General features: G+C 37.7%; 4 protein-coding genes across 5 annotated transcripts; 2 read left to right on the top strand and 2 right to left on the bottom strand.

Annotated features, from left to right (window-relative positions):
* The first annotated feature begins 111 nt into the window (after positions 1-111).
* hpxb (hemopexin b) lies at positions 112-4,109 on the top strand. The gene is made up of 10 exons (XM_015053815.1): positions 112-565; positions 921-940; positions 1,225-1,320; positions 1,405-1,547; positions 1,628-1,781; positions 2,476-2,688; positions 2,792-2,884; positions 3,261-3,391; positions 3,477-3,624; positions 3,725-4,109. Exons 1-10 carry the CDS (start codon positions 498-500, stop codon positions 3,949-3,951), a joined length of 1,293 nt encoding a protein of 430 aa, XP_014909301.1. The 5' UTR covers positions 112-497; the 3' UTR covers positions 3,952-4,109.
* A 1,792-nt stretch (positions 4,110-5,901) lies between these two features.
* On the bottom strand, positions 5,902-13,778 carry LOC106960628 (gap junction alpha-3 protein-like). The gene is made up of 4 exons (XM_015053818.1): positions 12,996-13,778; positions 10,620-10,708; positions 9,862-10,421; positions 5,902-8,811 (listed from the first exon to the last, which is right to left on the bottom strand). The coding sequence occupies exons 2-4, from the start codon at positions 10,686-10,688 to the stop codon at positions 7,965-7,967; spliced, it is 1,476 nt and encodes a 491-aa protein (XP_014909304.1). The 5' UTR covers positions 10,689-10,708; positions 12,996-13,778; the 3' UTR covers positions 5,902-7,964.
* A 568-nt stretch (positions 13,779-14,346) lies between these two features.
* LOC106960629 (gap junction beta-6 protein-like) lies at positions 14,347-18,541 on the bottom strand. 2 transcript variants are annotated; one of them, XM_015053820.1, is made up of 7 exons: positions 18,343-18,541; positions 18,197-18,250; positions 17,257-17,428; positions 16,566-16,718; positions 15,083-15,221; positions 14,779-14,985; positions 14,347-14,689 (listed from the first exon to the last, which is right to left on the bottom strand). In XM_015053820.1, the coding sequence occupies exons 3-7, from the start codon at positions 17,425-17,427 to the stop codon at positions 14,679-14,681; spliced, it is 681 nt and encodes a 226-aa protein (XP_014909306.1). In that variant the 5' UTR covers position 17,428; positions 18,197-18,250; positions 18,343-18,541; the 3' UTR covers positions 14,347-14,678. The 2 variants fall into 2 exon arrangements, with proteins under 2 accessions (XP_014909306.1, XP_014909305.1); XM_015053819.1 differs by having other exon boundaries at positions 15,073-15,221; positions 18,343-18,539.
* Positions 18,542-20,735: 2,194 nt separating this feature from the next.
* On the top strand, positions 20,736-23,171 carry sap18 (Sin3A-associated protein). The gene is made up of 4 exons (XM_015053790.1): positions 20,736-20,913; positions 22,492-22,601; positions 22,682-22,804; positions 22,890-23,171. The coding sequence occupies exons 1-4, from the start codon at positions 20,842-20,844 to the stop codon at positions 23,044-23,046; spliced, it is 462 nt and encodes a 153-aa protein (XP_014909276.1). The 5' UTR covers positions 20,736-20,841; the 3' UTR covers positions 23,047-23,171.
* Positions 23,172-23,569: the final 398 nt, after the last annotated feature.

Genomic DNA, 23,569 nt, shown 5'->3' with positions numbered 1-23,569 from the left:
TTATGTAGTTTCAATTTTAATGTAATGTAATAAACATTATTAAAATGGTTTTAAGCGTCTGTTTGTTAATTATTTTGATAATCAGACTATAAAGTCATTTACTGACATCTCCTATTAGTTTCTTCATGTCCCAAATCTTGACTTGACCAGTGTGGAAAAAGTCTGTAAAATATTAACTAAGCTGATCAGTTAGTTTCTTTGCCAGTTGCATGAAATTGTCACTAGAATACATTACTACATGTATTCTCAAAAACTTGCAAAAGAACATGAGAACAATAATGCCTGACCGTAAAAATCTAATTATGCAACAACAAAACTTCCACCTCTGTATCTGTGCAAGCAAACACACAATGCAAGCTCAGAGTTTCCTAACTGGTCCACACACACCCACACACACACATCCATTATAAAAGCACAGGCTCACCTCTTGGTCAGCTACACTTCCCAGCTCTGTTCCAGCGTGAGGAGCCACATCTGAGGACATCAGCACAGCAAACATGAAGCCGGTGATCACCAGAACCCTGATTCTGCTGGTGCTGGTCACCATTTCCACCACAGCGCCGCTGTAAGTACTGATACATCCCACTGGTTGGTACCACTGTTGAAATTACAGTCGTAAAGGTAATCTAATATTTTAAAGCTTAAATGTAACATGAGGTGAGTTTTTATGTTTGTTTTCTTCAAATGTCATGACAAATCCAAGACATGCTCTTATTTATTTTTATAAATATACTAAATTTCTCAATTGGGAAGAAGAAACATCAAGTTGTTATGCAACTCTGTTTGATGGTTCACAAAGTTCAGCAGCTGGATCAATAAAATAAGCTGGTCTCATTGATCGGCTGCTGACTCATCGCTTAGTAACGTTGTGTAATGTTGGACTGGAGAACAAAATGTAATTTCATTTCTGTCGTTCACAGACAAGACGCTGCAGTAGAAGGTGAGTCCTTCTGGTCTTAGTTAACAGTATTTCACATTTTATCACTCTACAACCAAATACTTCAATGTATTTCTTTGGTGTAAGTTACTCCAGGCGGATGAAATACGGATGAAGTACAAAATTAACTCAGAAAGGCTGAATACTATCACCTCACTTTTGGGATTATTATCTGTAAAAATGTTTATTTTGTGGTGGTTCATCACGGTAAATCCAAAGGAAATACATTGAGGTATTTTTGGCTGAAATGTTACAAATTTAAAATGCCAGTATTGTCTGTAATCCAGATGGAGGCACAAGCCCTGCCGCTCCAGACAGATGTGCTGGTGTTGAGTTCGACGCCATCACTCCTAATGAAAAAGGAAACACTCTCTTCTTCAAAGGTGTGGGAAACTTCTAAACCCAAAAATCTGCATTTTAATGTTGTTTCTACCCTGTAATTTATGTCAAAATGTTATTCTTCTCAGGTGATCACGTGTGGAATGGCTTCACTGGTCCAGCTCAGCTCTCCAGTTTGCACTTTAAGGAACTGAATGGTCCCATCAACGCCGCTTTCCGCATGCACAACACCGAAAACCCAGACGACCACGATCACATCTACCTTTTCCAGGTAACAATAAATTCATCTGTGACGGAACAACAGGGACGTCTGATGTGGTGTCTTATAACGAGCTCTGACTTGACCTCCAGGATGACAAAGTGTACAGTTACTTCAACCAAACTCTGGAGGAAGGGTATCCAAAGCAAATCCAGGAGGATTTTCCTGGAGTTCCAACTCACCTGGACGCTGCAGTGGAGTGTCCCAAAGGAGAGTGCATGGCTGATTCGGTTCTGTTCTTTAAAGGTTTGTCGGCCTAAAATATTTATCTCACGAAGACAATCTGAAGTTATGAAAATAGTAGAGAGAAAAACAAAAGTTTAAGAAAAACAAAAGTTTATTAGGGACATTGTAGATAGAAAATAAAAGGAGGAGTAAATTTCTGCCAAAAACCGCAGAAATCTTTAGATTAATTTTAGACATTTTCTAGGAAAAACAAAGAACATTTCTGAGTATGAAAAGCAAAATTTTGCAAGAAAAAATTAAGAAATTTTTAGATTAATTTCAGAAAATTTCTATTTAAAAATATGGAAATTACTGAGTTTGAAAAATCATAAATTTGGTTAAAAAAAAAATAATAAAAAAATAAATGAATCAGAAAATTTGAGATTCATTTCAGAAATTTACTAGAAAATACTTGGAAATTTTTCAGTTTCAGTTTCTCAGTAGAAAATGTTTTATTATTGGACATTTTTGAAGTTTCAGACGTCTAAAATTTTCTACTTTTTATTTAGAAACTTTCTGAGAATTATCTAAAAAATTCTGAGTCCTCTTCTCACAAATTTTTGACTTTTGGAGCTCAGAAATGTCCTTGTTTTTGCTAGAAAATTTCTGAATTTTTTGTCAGAAATTTGATCCTTTTTCCCCATCTACAATTGCTCTAAATACGTTGTTGTACAGAAAACTGCTGATTAAAAAAGTTAAAAATCTGCCCCTACAGGCCAGGATGTGCATGTTTATGATATTGCCACAAAAGCAGTGAAGACCAAGACATGGTCCCACCTGCCGTCCTGCACGTCGGCTTTCCGCTGGCTTGAGCACTACTACTGTTTCCACGGACAGAACTTCACCCGCTTCCACCCCGTCTCAGGAGAGGTGACCGGCGCCTACCCCAAGGACGCCCGGCATTACTTCATGACCTGCCCCAACTTTGGTCAGTTCTTTAAGGATTAATGTCACCACTTTCATTGTTTGGTGAAAGGAATAACAGTGGATTTTATGGCTTTGTTTGTTCTTGATTTCGTGTATGACTGTAGGACACGGAGGAGATCGGAAACCCCTTAAATGCAGCGACGTCAAACTGAACGCAGCCACCACAGACGATGGAGGCAGGACCTATTTCTTTGCAGGTAACACAAGAACGGCACTGAAAGCTAAAGATTCATAGTATAACAATGCAAAATATTACATGCATGTCATATGAAACAAAACGATAGAAGCAGAAGAAGTGTAGATCAGAAAGTCTTAAACTTAGCACTTTATCTTGTCTTGCCCAAAAAATGTCTTGTTATAAGTGAATTAATCTGCCAATGGAACTGGTACTTTTGTTAATCAATATTAAGGAATCATTGACTTAAAACAAGCTGTATATCTTACTGAAAAGTCACCCGTAAGTTAGTTTTCTCTTATTTCAAGGGTACTAAGATATTTGCACTAGAAACTAGACCAAAAACACTTGGTAAGATTTAGTGCTTTTGCTGAAATAAAAGTGTTGAATCTCTCTAGGTCCGATCTACATGCGTGTTGACACACACCGTGACGGATTTCATGCCTTCCCAATAACCAGAGCGTGGAGGGAGGTGAACGATGGAGTTGATGCCGTTTTCTCTTACGACAGCAAAATCTACTTGATTAAGGTAGCTTCATCCTCGAGATTCTTTAATGAATTCAAAATGGGTAAAATATGAAATAAATGGCGCTTATTTCTCCAAACATTTGCAGGGCGATCAGGTTTACATCTACAAAGCAGACGCTCACTTCACCTTGATCGAAGGCTACCCTAAAACTGTCAAGGAGGAGCTGGGCATTGAGGGAACTGTGGATGCCGCGTTTGTATGCCCAAATGAAAACATTGCTCACATAATTCAAGGTAAGATGTCTAAATATTTATTTCTAATGACATGTTTTGAATTATGATGAAACAGAAGACTCAGGGATTAATTAATATCTCAACAAACATCCTCCAACAGGGAACAGCATGCGTGACGTTGACCTCACCGCCACACCCAGGGTTATTAGCCAAAACTTTCCATTGCCGTTGTCTGACATAGACGCCGGTCTGTGCGGTGATGACGGGATAAGGCTATTTAAAGGCTCGCAGTTTTACTACTATGAAAGCCCCAGGATACTGGCGATGGGCAGGATCGCGCCAGTGGCCTCGGACATCACCTCAGCGCTGATGGGATGTGAGGATTAGGGAGGAGAGAGGAGATATCTCTGAGAAATGGCAAAGAAATGATCTCTAACTCAAACATAACTGCCTAGACAATTTATCATCTGCAACTTTGGACAAGCCTTGTGTCATGCAGTCAAGTTTGTCTTTTGTTTGGAGAATAAAAAGCAAAAAGAAAACCACTTTAGTCTGTTCTTTTTGCTATCAATGCACAGTTTGTCCACTAGAGGACCCACTGTCCACGTCACGCAGGCTGGGAAAGCATTTCAATATTTCCCAGGTTTGGAAAAAGACCATTGAGAATTAAATACATTTGTGGTTCTCCAGAAAAGTCATTCTATAATGACTATGATACAATGATATCTTAATTTAGACAGCATGGAAAAAACTGTTCAAACGTCCAGCTGGTGCATGCGTCCAGTGTTTAGAGGACTATCACAAAGCTTAAATACTAAATGTAGAGTTTAGACCCAACAGAAATAAATTTTCATTATTTTAAGGCATAAATAAATCACTTCAGAAAATTTAACAAGGAGATTGTAGTTAAGCTTCTGTTGAAGTGAGGATAAATGTTGGCCCTGCTCTTCCCCCACTAAACAGACCTGAAATATCTGCATTTATTTTTGATAATACCAAATAACATTGGTAAAAACTGGCTCACTATTTCGACTTACAGGGTTTTACAAACTGCCTGTGTCCATATTGGAGCATATGGACCCATACTCTTCAGCATGGGTCAGGGAAGCTATAATCGGCATTCAAGGCCTTTTCACGCCCTGGAGAGGTCTTTGTTCACTCAAAATCCCTGGGACATAAAGGAAGCGCTGGCCTCAGCACAGATTCAGAGTCCAGACAGTGAGGACTCACATGAAAACGAGTCCCAAATGGCAGACATTACAAACTATTATCATTATAAACCCAGAAATATTATATATTACAACCAGTTAGAAGTTGATATGTCACTTAGCTTAATTACTTTATATTTAATTATCAACAATTTGCATACATGTCAACCTATTGAATATTTGTTAATTTGAATCATGCTTTAGCAGTTAAATACTATTGATTTTTATTTGTCCAATTGTTGACTTACTATAATTAACACATTCTGGACCGTTCTTATCGGCTATAGACTAAATTAATTTTCTTTGTTAGAAACCACAAACCTTTAATGTACTGGTTAAAAGTTTCTAAAAATAGATTTAGCATTGGGTGCTACACATTTTCAACAACGGAGAAGTTAAAATAGCATCGGTTCCACTCTAGCTAGCTGTTAGCTTTAGCCTAGCTGTTAGCTTCTTCGATCTTTATGGATAAAGAGAATAGCTAGCCACGGCGGAAACTACTGACATTCAGAGTTATTTAAAGCAGAAGAGAAACCGACATAAAAGTTAGGAGACGTTAGCGTCTTACCTGAAGGAAACAACTTTTGTTAGCATCTTTATCAAGGATAAACCCAGTTTAGATGATGGTGTTAGATAAAATTAAATGCTGGTCTAAATGGGACCAAGATGAAAACCAACTTCTACCATTTTGAAACAACTCCAATCTCAATGTTTATACTAAACAGTTTAATGGCCTTTAAGTTTAAGTTTGCAAAGTAAACTCACTGATTATTGAGAGGAAATAATTCCTGCCATAGATTCACTGTAATTAGCGATTCAATGCAAACGTGATGACAGTTTAAAGGTTCATAAAACAGTGTTGTCATTAACATCTATGATGTTTTTATGCTGGAGTTAGTGTAGCAAAACCTTGAAACAGTCTGGCTATGAATTTATCTTATTCCAGAATATTAATGTTCAACTACATTTTGCTAAATTTAATCTTACTATATTTCTGTGCTCAATGTTATTAGTTTTTATAATATGGAATTTTGAAAATTATCATAAATAACATTTTGAGTGTGGGGTAGTTTTATTCTATTTATTTAAAAATAAAGCAGCAAAACAAAAAACAAACAATAGCTACAGTACAAAAAATTTATTCAGAAAAAGCTCTGTCAGTATTTGAGGTAAATGAACATTTACATCAACATGATTGCTAAGAAAATGTTCAGTCGAAAAGCACTTTGCTTTAAAAGACAAGGCACGTTTCAATCTGGTTGTTAACGAGTGATGTTTCTTGAAAACAAGCAAGAGAACCTACAAGTCAGAGAACTAAAGCATTTTCCAAATCTTTTTATCTGAATATGGTTAAAGGCACATCTACAGTTTAAGAGCTAAAGGTTAGAGGAAATATCAGCCACTGTGGTTTCATATATTGTCCATTCCCGAAATTATTATTTTTCAATTACCATAAATAAACAACTCAACATAGAAAACTCCATCTATTCTATTTTCAGAACTTTATAGCTATTTAAATCTTAATTTACATAATATTACAGGTTAAAACGGAACATTTCACCAAAAGAAATAAGCAAAATAAACTTTGCACACATAATAATTACAACTCCTTTAACACTTGTTTTTTGCTATTGTTTTTTTTTTCTTTTTAGAAAATAACTAAAATATTTTCATTCTTTGGTGAAACTCAGAATTGCACCAGAGATGAGCTTTTCCAAAATATAGTTGCCATACATCAAAGCACAATTTGTCATTATATATTTACATATTTATAAACTTTATATAGTTTAACCCTGATGTAACTGCATAGATTTTATTTTATAGACAATAAAAAAAAAAAAATTAAAGCACCTGAACAGACACGCCCATACACATGCACAGCCTGAATGACTTTGTCTCAGGGTGGGATTATAATCCCTCTCTTCATTGAAACTACAGGCTGCATAATAGCAAAACATAAATACAAAAAAGACCAAAAGACTGATATTCTCTGTCATCAAGAAAAAAATAGAAATAAAAGTGCAAACCTCTTCTTTTATATCATTTAAAAAGTATTGCTGCTCCCAAGATCCAAAGCTTGCTAGTTAGCTCAGTTAATTCTCAGCATTAGGAACATAATGCACTTGAGTTTGTGCTAGTCCTGTGTTTACTTAGGACATCTGTTAGCATATTTAGAGGCATATAATGTCATTTCAGCAGCATCAAATTATATTTGACAAATAAGATTAGTGTTTGACTATTAACACCTAAAACTATCTCTTGGCTAGCTTATCTTAAATGCTGAAAGCCATGAATAAGTTTATATGAATAAGTTATAGCTAACTTTTAAAGCAATGCATAGTAAGAGGAGAAGAATATAAACTGGGTTGATATCTAACAGAAGAGTTAGATTTAAAGATCAACACATTTAACATGTTTTGTTATTAACTACAAAACTAGAATCATGCTAACTTAGCTTAGCATAAATGCTAAAAATGGGTTAAATAAGCTGGCTGGGATATTGTTAAATATCAAAACAGTATTTAGAGATCCAAGTGATTGAAACAATGCTTCTGAGAGTTAGATTGAAAGGCCAATACATTTGGTTATTGATTACAAAAAGAGACTAGAGACTAGCTTAGCCTAACATAAATGCTAAATGTAGGTATAAGGTTGTTCACTAGTTAACACAACCAGGATGTAAAGTAGTTGAGTTAATCTCTAAGTGGAAGTTAGACTGAAATATCAACCCAATTCGCATGCTTAGCTATTTTCTACAAAAATAAATAGACACATGGCTAACTTATCTTAGCATGAATGCTAAGAATGGTAATCGAGTTGAATCATATGAAACTGGAGTTTGCTGCTCATAATTATTTAATGTGGTACAGTGTATTGAGATATCTACTGGCAGTAAAGCAGAGATGCTCAATCCTACTAACTGTGAAACCATCTAATGAAAATTTAACAACTATTATTCAAGTATATGCTATGCTAGTAAGCACCATATCTCTATAGTATTACATAGACACCAGAACAGTATTAAAGCTCCAATCTTACTCTCATATGTTGTGTTTCTTTCATGATACCCCTTGCTTCTTGATATGAACTAGTCTTAAATTGTGGCACATACTGTGGTTTGGTTTTATGGGCATACGGGTAAAAGAAAAGCACATGTGCATCATTTTATAAATGTGACTGTCCACATTTTAGCTATACAGAAAGATCATCAGGGCGAGCTCGAGCACCACAGGTCTTGTTCACCATACTGGGCCTCCTTAAATCTGTCCCGACAGCAGAGGGAGGCTGATGCATCTCCGCCCTGGTTATCACTGTGAAATCATCACGTGGTTCTATGCTAGGTGATGTGGTGACAGTGTCTTCTGGATCCACTGCTGTCTCCTCTGGCGCGAGCAGAGAGAGAGGTGTATTTCGAGGAAGAGTTGGAAATGTGGAGCGTTGCTTCTCTTCCAGACATGTCGTCTCCTCCTGAGAGGAGGAGGAGGAGGAGGTAGAGGGCAATGGAGATGGAAGAGGATATGTGGGGGAATTTTCCTCATTGAGATTCTGAAGCTCCAAAACCATGTTTCTATAATTCTGCTGCATTTCTGCAAGGTGTCCAAGGTCGTCTTCACTCTCACCATAGACAGAAGCAGGCAGCGACTCCATCAGGAAGTTCTCTTGGTGGCTAGCAGCACTGCCCACATTAAGTCCTTCAGACACTGGTATTGTAGCCATGTTAGTGTTTAAGGAGATCACTGTGTGGGAGGTTCCGGTTGGACTGTAAGTACCTCCTCTCATTGCTTCACCTCTCACCACACACACATTAGAAGACACTGGCAAACACTGGAGCCCTGTTGGAGAGGTCTGTTCAGGAATCGTCTCTGCGTCTCCAGGCTCATTGACGCCTATCAGTGACAGACTGTCAGGAGCAAAATCCTTCGTGACCCCGTGCTTAACTTTCTTCCAGCCCAGGTGGTAGATCTCAAGTAGGTTGAGGACCAAGGAGACGCATGCTACCACTAGCATGAAAATGATGAAGATGGTCTTTTCAGTAGGCCTAATACGACAAACAAAAATATAGGAAAAGAAAGAAAAACAAGAAAAAGTAGACTTTGTTCAATTGGAGAGCAACATTTTCAGCTCCTGCAGTTGTCTTTGCACTGCACAATGTCAAACAAACCAAATCCTTTGAGAAACCTGTTCTCCTCCTCGCCTGTGGTGGCGCTGAGAACCATGTCCTCAGATTTAGTGGAGCTGGTTCACACTTGGCTTTGAACTGCTCCATTACATACTGGGGGTCATGCACTGAGTCCCCACAAAACAACATCATTTGCAAAAACAAACTATGAGACCCCTAGCTTCTTGAACACCCTCCTGTCCAAGACTACACATTGAGATCCTGTCCAGGTACACCACAAAAAGGAAACGCGACAAGAGAAGACCCCTGGTGAAACTTAACACACAGTGGAAACAAGCTAGACTTTGTATTTTAAATGTAGACACAACTCTTGATTTTTTTAATTGTCCAATCAAGGGCAACCTTTAAAAGCATCTCTCAACCAATACTTCCCCTATTTCTGAACACTCGCATGTACTGCACAACCTAACTCCAATGATCTCCTCAGCAGATCTGCAAGGGTAAAAATCTGGTCCGTTATTCCAAAGCAATGCCCCTATCGAATTTAAGGTTTGACAATCAGTCAATTGTCCTTTTCAACAGCCTAGAGGAAGCTTTCTTAAGGAAGCTCTCCATGTTGTTGGACCAGTTGGCATTATAGAAAATTGGGACCACAATCCTGGGTGCCACTCCCCAGCTGTTACCATGTCCTTCTGGTGGCATTGAAAAGTTGTTTCAACTATGACAGGAACCTGATAACCGTGACCCTGACCCAGAGTACATCTGGACAGAGGACATTGTGACTGGATTAAGAAGATCCTCAAACTCTTCTATCCACTGCAGTTATGATATTTGGTGAATATATATGTACTTGGTAATCTTAATTGGCCTAAAATAGGAAAACCTGAATCTGATTTACTGTAAGACAGTGAGAAAAAGGTTATGTGTCTTCAGATGTATATAGAAATCAAAAATATAAAACTTTCTAACCTGGAGATGAAGCAGTCCACAGTGTTGGGGCAGGGCCAGCGGCCACATTTATAAAGTGGCTTCAGGTGGAAGCCATAGAGAAAGTATTGCCCCAAGATGAAGCCCACCTCGAACAGAGTCTTGAAGATGATGTTGAAGATATAGGTCCTCAATAAAGCTCCGCGGATACGGATCTTCCCATGTTCATCCCGTATTGGCGGTTTCTCCTTTCTACCACCTCCTGCTCCTCCATCACCGACTCCATTGTGATAGAAAGGATCGTGGTCCTCCTGATGTCGTCCAGATTTTCGGAGGTCTTCCTCCCTCTCTCTTCTCTTCTCTTCCATGCGCACAATGTGCAGCACATGGCCAAGATAGATGAGAGTGGGCGTAGAAACAAAGATGATCTGCAGCACCCAAAAACGGATATGGGAGATGGGGAAGGCCTCATCATAGCAGACATTCTCACAACCTGGCTGCTGGGTGTTACAGGTGAAGTCAGACTGTTCATCACCCCAAACTTCTTCAGCGGCTGCGCCAAGAACCAAGATACGGAAAATGAATAGGACAGTAAGCCAAACCTGAAAAGGGAAGATGAAACAATTACAAAACACCGGTTAGCTAAAGATTTCTGAGGCACTTCTGCCTTGGGAATGACATTTTGTCATTCATGAAGAGTGTCTCCTTTTTTGGAGTTAGAGATCTACTTATCATGGCCACATTAGGAAATGGCAAAGAAAAATAAAAGATGTGAATTAGGGATGTTAATGCATAGTTACCTTTCCAATCACAGTGGAGTGTTCTTGAGCATTCTCCAACAGACGCCCTAGAAAGCTCCAGTCACCCATTCTTCCCTTGATTTTTTACCCTGGAAGACGATAAAAAACTGATGATCATCACTACAAGTACTCGCAATAAGCTACAAGAAGGCTGCACAACACCTTTTGGCCAAAATAACCAACTACAATTCTCCAGGTCTTTAAGCCAGAGGATATATTTCTGTGTCTTTTCTGCATCTATTTGACCTATTCTCTTTGCACTACTGTGACACTAAAGTATTTATCATGATTATCAGCATGTTGAAACAGTATTTTTGCTTGAAATGCCCCTCCATGACTGTTTGTGTGGACTGACTGGTGAGAGGACAATGTGGGAATGAGTGGATGACAGGTTGTCCCTGTTGAATGCTGGACTCATCACATCCCAGGAATGCTGAGGGGAGCAAATGTTGGGATTTACTGATATGAATGAAAACAAACTTACAAGTAATGTAAGTGAAATGACTGCATGACCTCATTTAGTCCTATTTTTACATGTTAAAATGGCCCAGTCAAAGTACAGAGGACTTTGGGCGGAGAGTCTCTCTCTGACCTTTAGTCATGAAGGAAAGGAGAATGGAAAAAATACCTAAAAGTTACTCATGGTGAAAGCGTTATGCAAACATCAGTTTTCTGTGACTAAAGTCAGTCAGATCAAAGCAACTGAAGCTAACCAGGAACATACACTGTAAAAACACTAAATATTACCAAGTATTTTTGGTCTCGTTTCTAATACAAATATCTTATTACACTTGAAACAAGACAAAACTAATTTAGAAGGAACTTTTCAGCAAGAAATAGGAGCTTATATGAAGTCAATAAATCCTGATTATTGATTAAAAAATACTAGCTCCACTGGCACTGCACCGTTACCTAGCAACCCCCGGTCGTCACCTAGCAAGCGATGGTTGTCACCTAGCAACCCAGTTCTAGTTCCGTATGGAAAAATGTCTTTTATCTGCCAGTGGAAACAGTACTTTTTATCAATATTAATAAGGAATTGTTGACTCCAATTAAGCTCCTGTAAAGTTACTTGTAAGTTGGTTTTGTCAAAGTGTACTAAAATATTTGCACTATAGAAACTCGACCAAACACTCTTGCCTGGGCCACCAGTCTGACAGCAGAGCGTGTAGATGTACATTATGTGTTGACGTGATGAAATACCACGGGTCAGGACAGACAATAGAGAAGCTGCCAGATGGATATTGTCCAGGCTGGTGCATGCTTTTGATGGATCAGGGCTCTTTGTCCTCAAACGTCCCAAACAGTTAACTCTTAGATCACCGACTGAAGCCCAAAGTACTCACCATGAAAGCTGCATCTGCCACTTATCAGACAATTAGCTTCTTACTGTATGTATTCACACACTGCAGTTTGATGAAATCAAGGGATTAAATCTATATACAGACTCAACAGATTATAGTAGTATACAAATATACAAGTAAAGTAAACAAAAACAATGTATAGATCTCGCACTTTTGGTCAAAAACATGCACTTTGCAAACACAAAAATGCATAATTAGTATCTAGGAAAGAAAAGATTTAAAGAAATTTAAAAAGTACATATGTTGGCGTTCCCACAGCATTAAGCTGCCACAGCTTTACCAATCAGGAAATAATAAGTCACACAAAAGAGAGGAGAAATCTGTGCTAAGGAAAAGCCTGTGATAACAAGCAATAAATCAATTAATCACATGATAAATTAAAACAAGTTGAATAATTTCGATTTGCATGATTTATTGTTTATTTTTCAATCAGAAACTGGATGATAAAAGTCATTTTTGAAAGACCATTTTGTTTACAGAGACTTAATAATTAATTTTATTTGCTATTTCTATTGTTTTGTTAGTTTATTTTGCATTTTTAAAAATGTCTTCCAGTTCCAGAGGCAACTGTTTATTACAATTTAAAGTGTATTGACCTTTGCATGTGTTCTTGCATTGTTATGCAATTAACATTATATTATTTGAAAATAGTGTCAAAAATTACAATAACATCATTTATTGCAATAACTTCTGGGACAATTTATTGTCCAGTAAATTTGTTATTGTGATTTTTTTTTTGGTCTGTTAAAAGTTTGCAGACGCAGTTTAACAAAAAGAAAAAACTTCCAGTCAAGTTTTCAAGGCAAAACATAACATTTTACTTGATTCTTTCCTATTAATTAATTGAAACCAAATGAATAACTCTGCGCTATTAAGTATGAGAAGCTTCCTGTTTCCAAAAGGAAATGAACGCAGCATGAGAGGATTAGATAATCCAGCAGGAGGAAGGATGATAATCCCTCCTCTTCCCTCCCACTTCAGACTACCATCACTCCAGCATCCGCCGGCTTACCGCTCCCTCCCGGCGGCGGGCTTCTCCTCTCTTCCCGTCCCTTCTTCCTCTTCGTTTTTCTTCGTTATTTTAGTCCCACGGGCACGAGTGGGCTCGAAACACGAGGAGAGGGAGAGAGAAAGATGGAGATGGAGAAGTTTTCTTTTTTTTTTTTTTCCTTTTGGAAGACACGCGGAACTACTTTTGGTGTTTCGAAAATTAAAAAATAAAAAAGTTGGGTGCGTGTGGAAGCCGTCCCGCGAAGCGCAGCGGCTGCGTCCCGCGTGGCCAAGGCCCTCCGCCACTGTTGCACACTTTGGTGTCCCCGTGCCTGGGGCGCACGAGGGGGGCGGCGGGTGGTCGGTGCTTGCGCGCGCGCATTAATGTTGAAGAGGCCACTCAGACGTCACGTTCCTCCAAAACCAACAAGAGCGAGAAAAGAACGAATAAAATGAGCATTGAGGCAAGGCCGACCAAAGCCTTTTTGGGGCAGTGGGCAAATTTTCATTTAGGGCCCCCCTCACCAGCATGTAAATACCCAGAGTTGGGTTGTAACTAGCTACATTTACTCAGTTGTATTTACTTGAATAATATTTCTGAAAAGATTTACTCTTAGGAGTATTTTTACTTTGCTGTACTTTTTACATTTACTTGAGTAATTTTATTATGAAGTATTTCTACTCTAACTGGAGTAAAATTTATGGATTGGAGAACAAATGTGTTTCAAGTAAAATTCACCAGACAGACTCACACCAGCAGTTTTTGTTAAAGTTTCATAAGCTTTTTATTTAAAGAAACAGTTTTCTTTTGCCTGATTTAGTTTTGTTATTTTTTGCTTCTTTCATGAATTATTGTCATTTGGTTCTTAAAACACCAAAATTCCCACTTAACTATATTTTGGTCCTTCTGATTATATAATTTTTAAATATTCAATGATTGATAATTTGATCAGTTACTCAGTACTTTAGTAGACTTTTTACCAAATACGTTTTTACTCTTCAGTAATTTCTTGGATGGCTGTTTTTTACTTTTACATGAGTAAAAATATGTTGAGGTAATGCTACTCTTACTTGAGTACAATTTTTGGGTAGTCTGGCCTCCCCGGTCAGCACCAGATGTGTCACCATTCCTACTCAACGTGTGTAAAATACCTGCTATCATTAGTGTCATTTGTAATTAGCTTACATAATGACACAATGGTACTAATTTTAACTTACACAAGAAGTAAACAAGGAAAAAATTAGATTTTGAAAGGCAGAGAGATGTAAGTGTGCCATATTATTTAACTATTTTAAAATAACATCAACTGATAAACACTAAATTTACAGTAAACAATTTGACATAATACCAACATTTTAAGATCCAGCCCAACTGGTTATGCAAAAAGATTTAGTTGTCAGGATTCTGACAATCTGACAGTCTGCCCCAGTGCAGTTTTATTGTTGCCCAGTAGATGGCCCAAAGGCTCCACAATGGTATAAAAACAATTGGCATTCAAGATGTGCATAAAAATTCATTGTTGACATCCGTCACCATTTCTGGGGTCACAGAAGTGATTTATCTGCAATTAAAACTGCTCTTAAAAGTCTTTGCTATGTGATGCACCTTCATCCTAGAGCAGATGGTTTGTTCAGACCCAAATCTGTCTCTTGAATTGCAGATTTCGCCCTCTGCCCTCAAAGTTTCATTGAAAACAAGGTGTTTTCAGTGGTTAGCTGAAAAATCAAAGACACAGAAAGGTAATGTGAAACTGCAAACCTATTAAATCAAATTAATCTCCTGGTCGTCTGATGAACACTTCTACCTGTTGAGAGCCTTGGCGACCAAATATGCAAGTTCAGCCAAATTAAGGACCATGCAGATAGAAGAGGCAGTAGCCATGAAAATGGTGAAGATGGTTTTCTCCGTGGGCCGTGAGACAAAGCAGTCCACCAGGTTGGGGCATGGCCACTGATCGCACTGCACAAGGCGTGGCATCTGGAAACCGTCGTACACAACGTACAGGGCGTACCTGGCGATACAAGTACATACAGTGTGTGTTCTCACACCAAACCAGTCTGATTATGGACAGAGGGAAAAGTTGAATCCCATGTCTTACATGAATCCACCTTCAAACATCATCTTAAACACCAGGCTGCAGAGGTATGTCCACCAGAGGGCGCCAGCTATTGGGAGTCTCCTCTTTTTTAGCGACTCCAGCTCTTCTTCTTGCCCCTTATTGTTGAGTACGCTAGCCCGTCCAGAACTCTGACGCACAGTAATGGCCGCCCATGGGAAAATAAACACACAATACCTTCTGAGATTAACGCAGACGTGAAGAGATGAGTGTGAAAAATGCAGCAGCATAAAATCACATAAAACTTAGGCAAAGTTCAGTGCCTTGTTTCCCATTTAGCTATAGTACAAAAACTTCCAGTTATTTCTTTGGGTTAGCCAGGCGTGATCTTGATGGTGTACTGCATAACCAAATTTGGTTATGACTTCCTTTATATTTTTACTTAAAATGCCCTCGCATGTTTTCTGCCCAGACTCTCTCTCTCTCTCTCTCTCTCTCTCTCTCTCTCTCTCCCTCTCTCTCTCTCTCTCTATATATATATATATATATATATCAAGGTCATTAGTATGATATATGTGCATCATTTAGATTTGAAAACAAACGAAATTCATCAAATTTTCTCTAATTTCAATACGCAATTCTCATGTGACGTCACGTAACACTTCCGTGAACTTTGTCTTGACAGGGAGTTGCTATGGAGTTGCTATGAGAACAATAAACAAGCTACAAGCTTAGAACTGGCTCTCGTTTCATTCCTATATAACTAAACAATATAAGTATAACTATTGGTCGATCACAGTTTTTGATTTCTTTACCCATCTCTGTGTAATACTAACATAAATATCATTTACTACCGTTTACAATTATAAAATTAGCCTAGCTAATGTAGCTTTTATCTGCTAGCTAAAACGGACATGTAGCCTACGCGTGTACTTACTCTGCCAGTCATCAGAACCTTGTTATTCACCTGAAAAGTTCATAAGTCCTTTGCAAATCCGTTTAAACGTTGATTATAAGCGTCGATGAAGCTCCTCCATGGTGTAAACACACTTTGTGTTCACTAGGTATAGCTCTATGTCATAGTATGAGATCGGAGGCAGCTTGTTCATATCGTCTGACATGTTTGCATTCTCTGTTTTATACGTTTTTGTTGATATGTATTTCTCTTTTTAGTCAAGAGTGTTGATATACTTTATACTTTGTTCTTTGTTGTTCTGGTTCAGCTATGTTTTGCACTGCGTTCTCCTAAAATGATCACTTCCGGTTCAGAGGGAACCATGTTGTCATCCAGATTAATGGTCCAATGGTTGGACAACCTCCTCTGGGATTTTTCTACATCAGAATTGATACCAGTCAGAAAATCCAGGTTGGTCCAGAAGCAGCAAACAGTCCCAACCACAACATTACCACTACTATGTTTGACTGTGGGTTTTTTAAAAGACTTCTCACAAAAAGTATGAATACTTTTACAAGGCACTGGTTATATTTAAACATGACATCACAATGAATAAGCAGAATTAAAGAGGGACATCCACCTGAAGGATTCGTCTCTTATCGCAGTGGTTGCGGTAGGCCACATACATGGAGACCAGGAGGGTTGGTGTGGACACAAAGACCAGCTGGAGACTCCAGAGGCGGATGTGGGACACTGGGAAGAACTGATCATAACAGACGTTCTCACAGCCAGGCTGGGAGAAAAAACCAAAGTAACAGAAATGGAAATCAGCATCACCATGCAGCTGGCATTGGGGTTGTTTCTAATAATTAATTTTGATTTATTAAACTAAATGGTATCATACAGCCAGTAGGTGTCAGTATTGACTGTGTGGTGGTTAGTTTGCACATTTCCTGTCATTTCTGTACAGTTTTGTTCTTTTTGTGCCCTGATTTGGGGACATTTTACACCCACATAAACAAGCAACAAGTTAGTTATTTTCTGTAAGGAAATGTACTAAGCATTTGGGTCCAGTCCAGTCAAAAAGGAAAAAAGTGAGTAGGTATGAAAGAGGAGTAGGAATTAAAATTAGGAGAAATTTATCTGGAGTAGTTTAGATTCAAAGTTTTTTTTTTTTAAAAAGTTGATATCTATAAATAATGTCATGTTTCTTTCCAACTTTTCAGAAGACATCTAAATATTTCAGCTCGTTTGCATAAATTTGACTCTGCGTCTGATTTCTTTTTATTAATCAATGAGTTTGTGGTTATTTCTCTCTGGCCATGTGATACCTGTAGTGTGTTACAGGTGAAATCGGACTGCTCGTCGCCCCAGACGCTCTCAGCGGCCACAACCAGAACCATGACTCTGAAAATAAACAGCACAGAGAGCCACACTTTTCCCAGGGAGGTGGAGTGCCGGTTGGTGCCGACCAGCTGAGCGTACAGAGCCGGCCAAGACATCCTGCTAGAGCAGACAAGCAAAACAATCAGAAAAGTTACTATTTACACCAGAAAACTACAGGTAAATGTTTAGCATTTTGATAAAAACGACTCCATGACGACATGAATCTGTTTCTGAGGAGGACAGAAGTGGCAGAAGATGAAAGCAGAAACAAAAGCCGACTCTGACAGAGGAAGGCGATGAAAAGGAATGAAAGTGAGAGGAGGAAAGTGGAAGGCGCCGTGCCAGCATTCATGTGAACATCTGATGAACCTCACTGCCCACCGAGACTGTAAAAACACTCTACTGTACAAAGAAAGCATTAGATAAACAACCCAGGCTGCTCTATAACGACAGCAGAAACTATTTTTAAATGAAATGTTTCTAAATATATTAGATTTATACCTTTCCTTCCTTACTGTTACCGTTATTAGCAGATTATTTACTATCATTATCACCATTAATTGTTTTTCTTTTACTTTATTTGTTATATAACACAGATTTTGAAGAATTTACAGGTGTACATTGGAAAGGAGTTGGTATTTATTCTGACGCTGTATGTCTAATTATTAATATTATTAATATTAATATAACATTAGTTACAGTAAATTAAACAGGTATATTAATACCATAATGTTTTTACTTACATATTTCCGATAATTATTGATTTGTAAGTTAATTATTTTTGTTCTCTTGTTCTACTTGTTAGTTGTTTTCTTTTTTTTTTAAATAAACAAATAAATGAAATAAAATAAAAATAATTTCATAAAACAGGAACACATTTCTCACCTTGCTTATAGTGATTCAGATTATCGGCTGTAAAAGTTTCTCCATTTTCTTTTCCTGCAAGAAGAAAATAAAATGCATCTAATTGAAATCACAAAACTGACTGAGATAAATTTGAATTTGTCCTTTGAGAGCAACAAGACACAAACCTGCAGCTCTGAAGTCTTCTGCATAAAGATGCTTTCTTCACTGTGAAGTCAACAAAGACAGCAACAGGGTCACTTCCTCCAAGGACTTTCAAAATAAAACTCATCAGGGCTTTTTTGGGGATATTAGTATTTTTCCAAATGCAGGAATCAGTCTGGAGTTTTTTTCTTATCCAAAGCTGTAAGAGTGAAAGACAGACAAGCATCCTGTAAAGTAGGGGTGTCCAAAGTGTGGTCCCGGGGCCATAATACACCCTTGCTATAAAGCACGCTAACCCCTTGAACTCATTCTCGTATTTGGTGACATTACGACCACAAACTTTTTAAAAATACTCCACAAATAGAAATTACAGTGCAGTTACAGCTACTACAGAGCTACATTACAACAAAATATCTCCACTTTTATTTATACTTTTTTGCATTAGTCTTCAAGTTTGTTTTCAGAGCAAATCTGTAAAACTAAGTTGTATCATATTTTATCTTAGCAAGTCTAATGTTTCTGTCAAAAGCATTAAGGCATCTTTTTGTGAAGCTAACAGCTTTTACTGATATAAAATGGAAATGGAGAGAAGAAACTGTCATATTGAAGGGTTGCAGTTTTACCAGAATGCAGGCAAAACTGAAGACATGAAGAGGTTTTAATAAGATGTTAAGATAATTTCTAACTATAGATTTACTAGTTCCAGATAGATGTTTTTGGGTTTTTTAATAGGAGTCTATTAGAGTCAAGAGTGTCCATCATTTTGAAGACATTTTTTTTTATGTTTGAGTCAATTTAGACTGATGTATTCAGATTTAAAATCTTACTGAACCCGCAGTTTGGAAGTCCGAGGGCTGAGTGAACAAAGTAGCATTGTGGTGTGTAGGTGTGTGTGGGAAAGTGTATCTGTGTGTGATTGTTGTGACTGTAACTGGACCCAGCGAGAGAGTCGGAAGAAGAGCTTCTCAGATCAGAGTTACGTCTTGGCAGCGGCCGGCGGGCCGGACAGAGCGGCTCTGTGTGCGGCTGATGACTGGGACCGATGAGCTTTTCCCACAGTTTGTTGAAGTGTGGGAGCAAAAAGCGACTTCCTCGGTCCGACCTGCGGAACCGAGGAAGTCGAATAAAGACATCGGAAGATGCTAAATTTAAGACAGACAATCTAGGAAATAAGGATCTGAAAACAGTGAAATTAGGAATGTTCTTGTTTATGGTTGGGAATTTATCATATCATTTATAATTTATCGTGATAAGAATTTTGATTTATCGTTGTCACAATAAATTCCGATTAATGATTAATTATGTTTACACCCTCCAAAAAATGTCTCAGTTTAAATTATTTCTCCACTGTTTGTCAATTATCTCAATAAAACCTTTTTATGATAGAATGTGTGTTAAAACAAGGCCCTGCATCATTGAATGGGTATCAGTGTCAGAGACTCAAAGAGCCACTGTCCGATCTTTCTATCGAGTCCGCAGTAGAAATGGCTCAGAAAAGCTCGGAGGATCGTTTCAGTCTGGTGAGTGAGTGAAAATGTAGGAATCAGGGTGAAAGAGTAGAGACGTTCCTGGTCTCTGATCAGCCAGAACAGAGAGCGGCACTGTCAGGAAGAACACAAACAACCACTCACTGTACCATCACATACTGTACAAACATTCACTCACATATATGTTGACAGGAATTACACACACACTCACCCACATTTAGTTTAATGAGTGAGCAGGAGTGAAGCATGTGACTGAATGGCAGCTTTCTGTAGGAGGGTTGGCTGGTTGACACTAAGATGCAGTTTCTACAAAAACTGAAAATCTAACAAGCTACAGGAGTTTTAGGTGATTTATAAACATTCTGGATAACAAAAAAGAACATCTAAAGCACTGAGATGTTTCCTGGATATACTGTCATTGCAGAAACAACAGTTTTTTCGTTCAAATGGTTCAGAAAGTGTGATTAGGATTTCTAAATGCAATAAACAATAAAGTATGACGTCTCTCAGAGCACAAAGCATAGAATTAGACAGAATAGATCTGCCCTTATGGATTAGGCATATTGTCATTGATACCCAGATGTCATATATATATATATATATATATATATATATATATATATATATATATATATATATATATATATATATATATATATATATATATATATATATATATATAATTTTTCTACTTGAACTTTCCCACATTGTGTCACAAATCTTTATTGAATTGACTGCATAGTTGCAAAGTAGAAGAAAGTCGAACATGGCTTACCGTTTTTGTTATCAATATTTATTGGTAGCGACAGTTTTAATAATAATCCATATTTTTAAGCAAATTTGGATTTTATTTCCATTCTGACCCGCAAACCTCACCAGGTGGTGGCGGTAGTGAGCAACAGAACGTTGTTTGCCAACCGCCAAAAAAGTCAAGAAGAAGAAGAAAAAGTCGCTCACCACCTTGTTCGTTGCTGCAGCTACAGAAAGAGGACGGAGACAGACCTCGCTGTATGACTGTATTATTAATAAATAACAATGGCGCTTGAATCGCGGATTACACAGGAGGAAATAAAGAAGGAGCCAGAGAAACCCATCGATCGGGAAAAGGTAAATAACAGCATTTTACTCCGAAATCCCTCGCTCCTTGTTTTCCTTCTGTACCCGGAGCTAACCTAGTTAGCATTTGATGCTAATATCAGAAAGCAAACTACTGAACGGTATTTGTAATATTAGATAAAATGCATCACAGTAGTTAAATTATGTGAAAAATTGCTGTGGTAATGTTAAGCTATTCAATAATCAAGGGGGAGAGAGAGAAGCAGGTAAATAAGGAAACGTCAACGTGTCGTGCTAGCTAATGCTTTGCTAGCTAATGGCTATTCAGCGTGAGCATCAAAGGACGTTTAATTTTATGTTTATCTTAAAAATATGTTGATTTGATGTCATGTAGTGTTATATCTTACTTCTCGAAAGTCTATATTTGCACCATTTTTAAATTAAAATTAGAATCAAGCAGATTATCAGATATATTTTATGTCCGACGCTGAAATGAGGGGCTTTTTAGTAAAGGGTTATTCTGCCTTTTTTAGTAGATCTGATTTCTGATTCAAACTCTAAAATACTTATATAATCTTTCATATGTGAAACCTTTAGACTTTTTAGTCAAACATTAAACGGGGTGCTTGTAATAACTCATGTGGCATTTTTGAATTATTACAAAACAAAACACCTTTATCAGAAATTAAACTTTGCTTTTAATATTCTGTTTTATATATAGAATAATCTAATCCAGAGTTGACTAAACATTTTAGTTTTTTAACCAAAAAGAAACCATGCTAATATAACTCTTTTCAAAACTCAGAAATGTTTATTTATATATTACTTTAGGCTGTATTTTAAAGGTTCATTTTAGTTCATTTTAGAATAATACAATCCAAATCTAACAGTATTGCCCTCTATCTAATACCATCCATCTAAGATGTCCCTGCTCAATGAAAGCAGCCCCTCAGCATGATGCTGCCACCACCAAGTGTTACTATGGAGATGGCATTTCCAAGTTTGACTATTGTTAGTGGCTTTGATTGAACAAGAGCTGATAAAATGTAAGAAAAATATCAATTTATTGTCAAATCTTCTACTTTTGAAACTCTGGAATTATTTTTTTTCCCCAAGAAAATTTCCGAGTTTTTTTTTCTTTTCTATCTGCAATGGCCCTAATACACGGTTGTACTTTAAAGTAAGGTGTGTGTGTGTTTTATTATGGTATTTACCCTGGCCAACCTGCCCACTCTGCACCAGTAAATTCTGTATTGATCGGCTTTGTTAAAGTTATTGGTGTATTTTGACATCAATATCAGTAATTTCCCTCACTGCACAGGAATAAATGAACATATTAATGCATATCTTCATGTTTTATTTGTCACCTTTTACATGTAAGAACGATTAAAAATGTTTTTAATTAACATCTGTTTCTCATCAGTGACTTGTAGTAACTTGGTTTTGCCACTAGATGGCAGTCCTGATGGATTGAACCCTTTCAAAGCCATTATTTAAAGACAAACGGTGTTTATTAAAGTAAACTTGCCACACTAAAATGTATTTATAAGATAATTTGATTGGGTAGAATACTTTTGTTTCTGCACTGCTTATGTTAAAAGTTAAGCTTTATTTTCTCGTTTGCTGCAGACTTGCCCCCTTCTGCTGCGAGTATTTACCACCAACAGTGGGCGACACCACAGATCAGACGAATTTGCTCGGGGCAATGTGCCCTCCAGTGAGCTCCAGATATACACATGGTAACATTTTGTTGGCTTGTCTGTATTTACTTGTCACAGAAGTGAAAATGGAGCTGAACTGTTGACTGTATGTGTTGCAGGATGGACGCTACATTGAAGGAGCTTACCAGTTTAGTAAAGGAAGTGTATCCAGAAGCCAGGAAAAAGGGGACTCACTTCAGTTTCGCCATTGTCTTCCCTGATCCGAGAGTAAAGATGTACAAGTAAGTCAAACTCTACAAATCTGTGCTGACTAGACGGGTTGATCAGAGGAATAGCAGGTTATTGATCTTAACTGATCACTTTCAGGTTGAAGGAGATCGGCAGCACTGTGTCTGGGAGGAAGGGCCTGGATGACGCCATGACGCTGCAGTCTCAGCGTTTCCAGATCGGAGACTACCTGGATATAGCCATCACGCCGCCCAACAGAGCGCCGCCCCTCAACCCGCGCATGAGGCCTTTCTGAGCGCCCTCTCACACTCTGAGAGATGGATCTTTATTTTGTGTTTTCTCATCTTAATTTGTTTCACTCACTCGTTTTATAAAACTTGATGTTTAATAAACCTGTTGTTGTTGTTTTTTTTTCCCCCCCAAAGACTAAGTCTCATTTTTACTGACTGTTATTATGAGTTTCTCTGTAAAACTTTAGTAATTAGAAGTAATTGTAATAGTAAGTAGACTACAAATATGTTCTGCATTTTAGCTAATTTAAATTTGTGGCGCAAATAATTTCTCATAAATCAAATACTGACTCTTTACTAAGTATTAAGGACACAGGAAAGAAAATAAAGTAAATAATTTTTTTTTCTTTACCCGTTTGTAAATTACTATCGAGATGAGAAGAAAAATAAAGTAAAAAGTAAACTCAAAATCACCTTTTAATAACAAAACCCCATAAAACCAGGGGGGGATCTACTGGGGTGGCAGTTCCCACCCCAAATAGTTATGGCAAATCGGACATTAAGCGCATAAAACTCTTTTTTCCGACA

Source organism: Poecilia latipinna, unplaced genomic scaffold (assembly GCF_001443285.1).
Source record: "Poecilia latipinna isolate Pla-1442-1.1 unplaced genomic scaffold, P_latipinna-1.0 Scaffold1202, whole genome shotgun sequence".
NCBI classification, from domain to species: Eukaryota; Metazoa; Chordata; class Actinopteri; order Cyprinodontiformes; family Poeciliidae; genus Poecilia; species Poecilia latipinna.
This window is presented reverse-complemented; position numbering and strand designations above follow the sequence as displayed.

Excerpts from the sequence above, each read along its gene's own strand:
- sap18 (XM_015053790.1), top strand. The coding sequence starts at position 20,842 with ATGGCGCTTGAATCGCGGATTACACAGGAGGAAATAAAGAAGGAGCCA. Across the intron at positions 20,914-22,491 it reads AACCCATCGATCGGGAAAAG|ACTTGCCCCCTTCTGCTGCG; the intron begins GTAAATAACAGC and ends CGTTTGCTGCAG. Across the intron at positions 22,805-22,889 it reads CCGAGAGTAAAGATGTACAA|GTTGAAGGAGATCGGCAGCA; the intron begins GTAAGTCAAACT and ends GATCACTTTCAG.
- LOC106960629 (XM_015053819.1), bottom strand. The coding sequence starts at position 17,427 with ATGTCTTGGCCGGCTCTGTACGCTCAGCTGGTCGGCACCAACCGGCAC. Across the intron at positions 15,222-16,565 it reads ATAAGAGACGAATCCTTCAG|AGTTCTGGACGGGCTAGCGT; the intron begins GTGGATGTCCCT and ends ACTGTGCGTCAG. Across the intron at positions 14,986-15,072 it reads ATGTTTGAAGGTGGATTCAT|GTACGCCCTGTACGTTGTGT; the intron begins GTAAGACATGGG and ends TTGTATCGCCAG.
- LOC106960628 (XM_015053818.1), bottom strand. The coding sequence starts at position 10,688 with ATGGGTGACTGGAGCTTTCTAGGGCGTCTGTTGGAGAATGCTCAAGAA. Across the intron at positions 10,422-10,619 it reads ACTCCACTGTGATTGGAAAG|GTTTGGCTTACTGTCCTATT; the intron begins GTAACTATGCAT and ends TTCCCTTTTCAG. Across the intron at positions 8,812-9,861 it reads GTGGACTGCTTCATCTCCAG|GCCTACTGAAAAGACCATCT; the intron begins GTTAGAAAGTTT and ends TTGTCGTATTAG.
- hpxb (XM_015053815.1), top strand. The coding sequence starts at position 498 with ATGAAGCCGGTGATCACCAGAACCCTGATTCTGCTGGTGCTGGTCACC. Across the intron at positions 566-920 it reads ATTTCCACCACAGCGCCGCT|ACAAGACGCTGCAGTAGAAG; the intron begins GTAAGTACTGAT and ends TGTCGTTCACAG. Across the intron at positions 1,321-1,404 it reads AAACACTCTCTTCTTCAAAG|GTGATCACGTGTGGAATGGC; the intron begins GTGTGGGAAACT and ends TATTCTTCTCAG.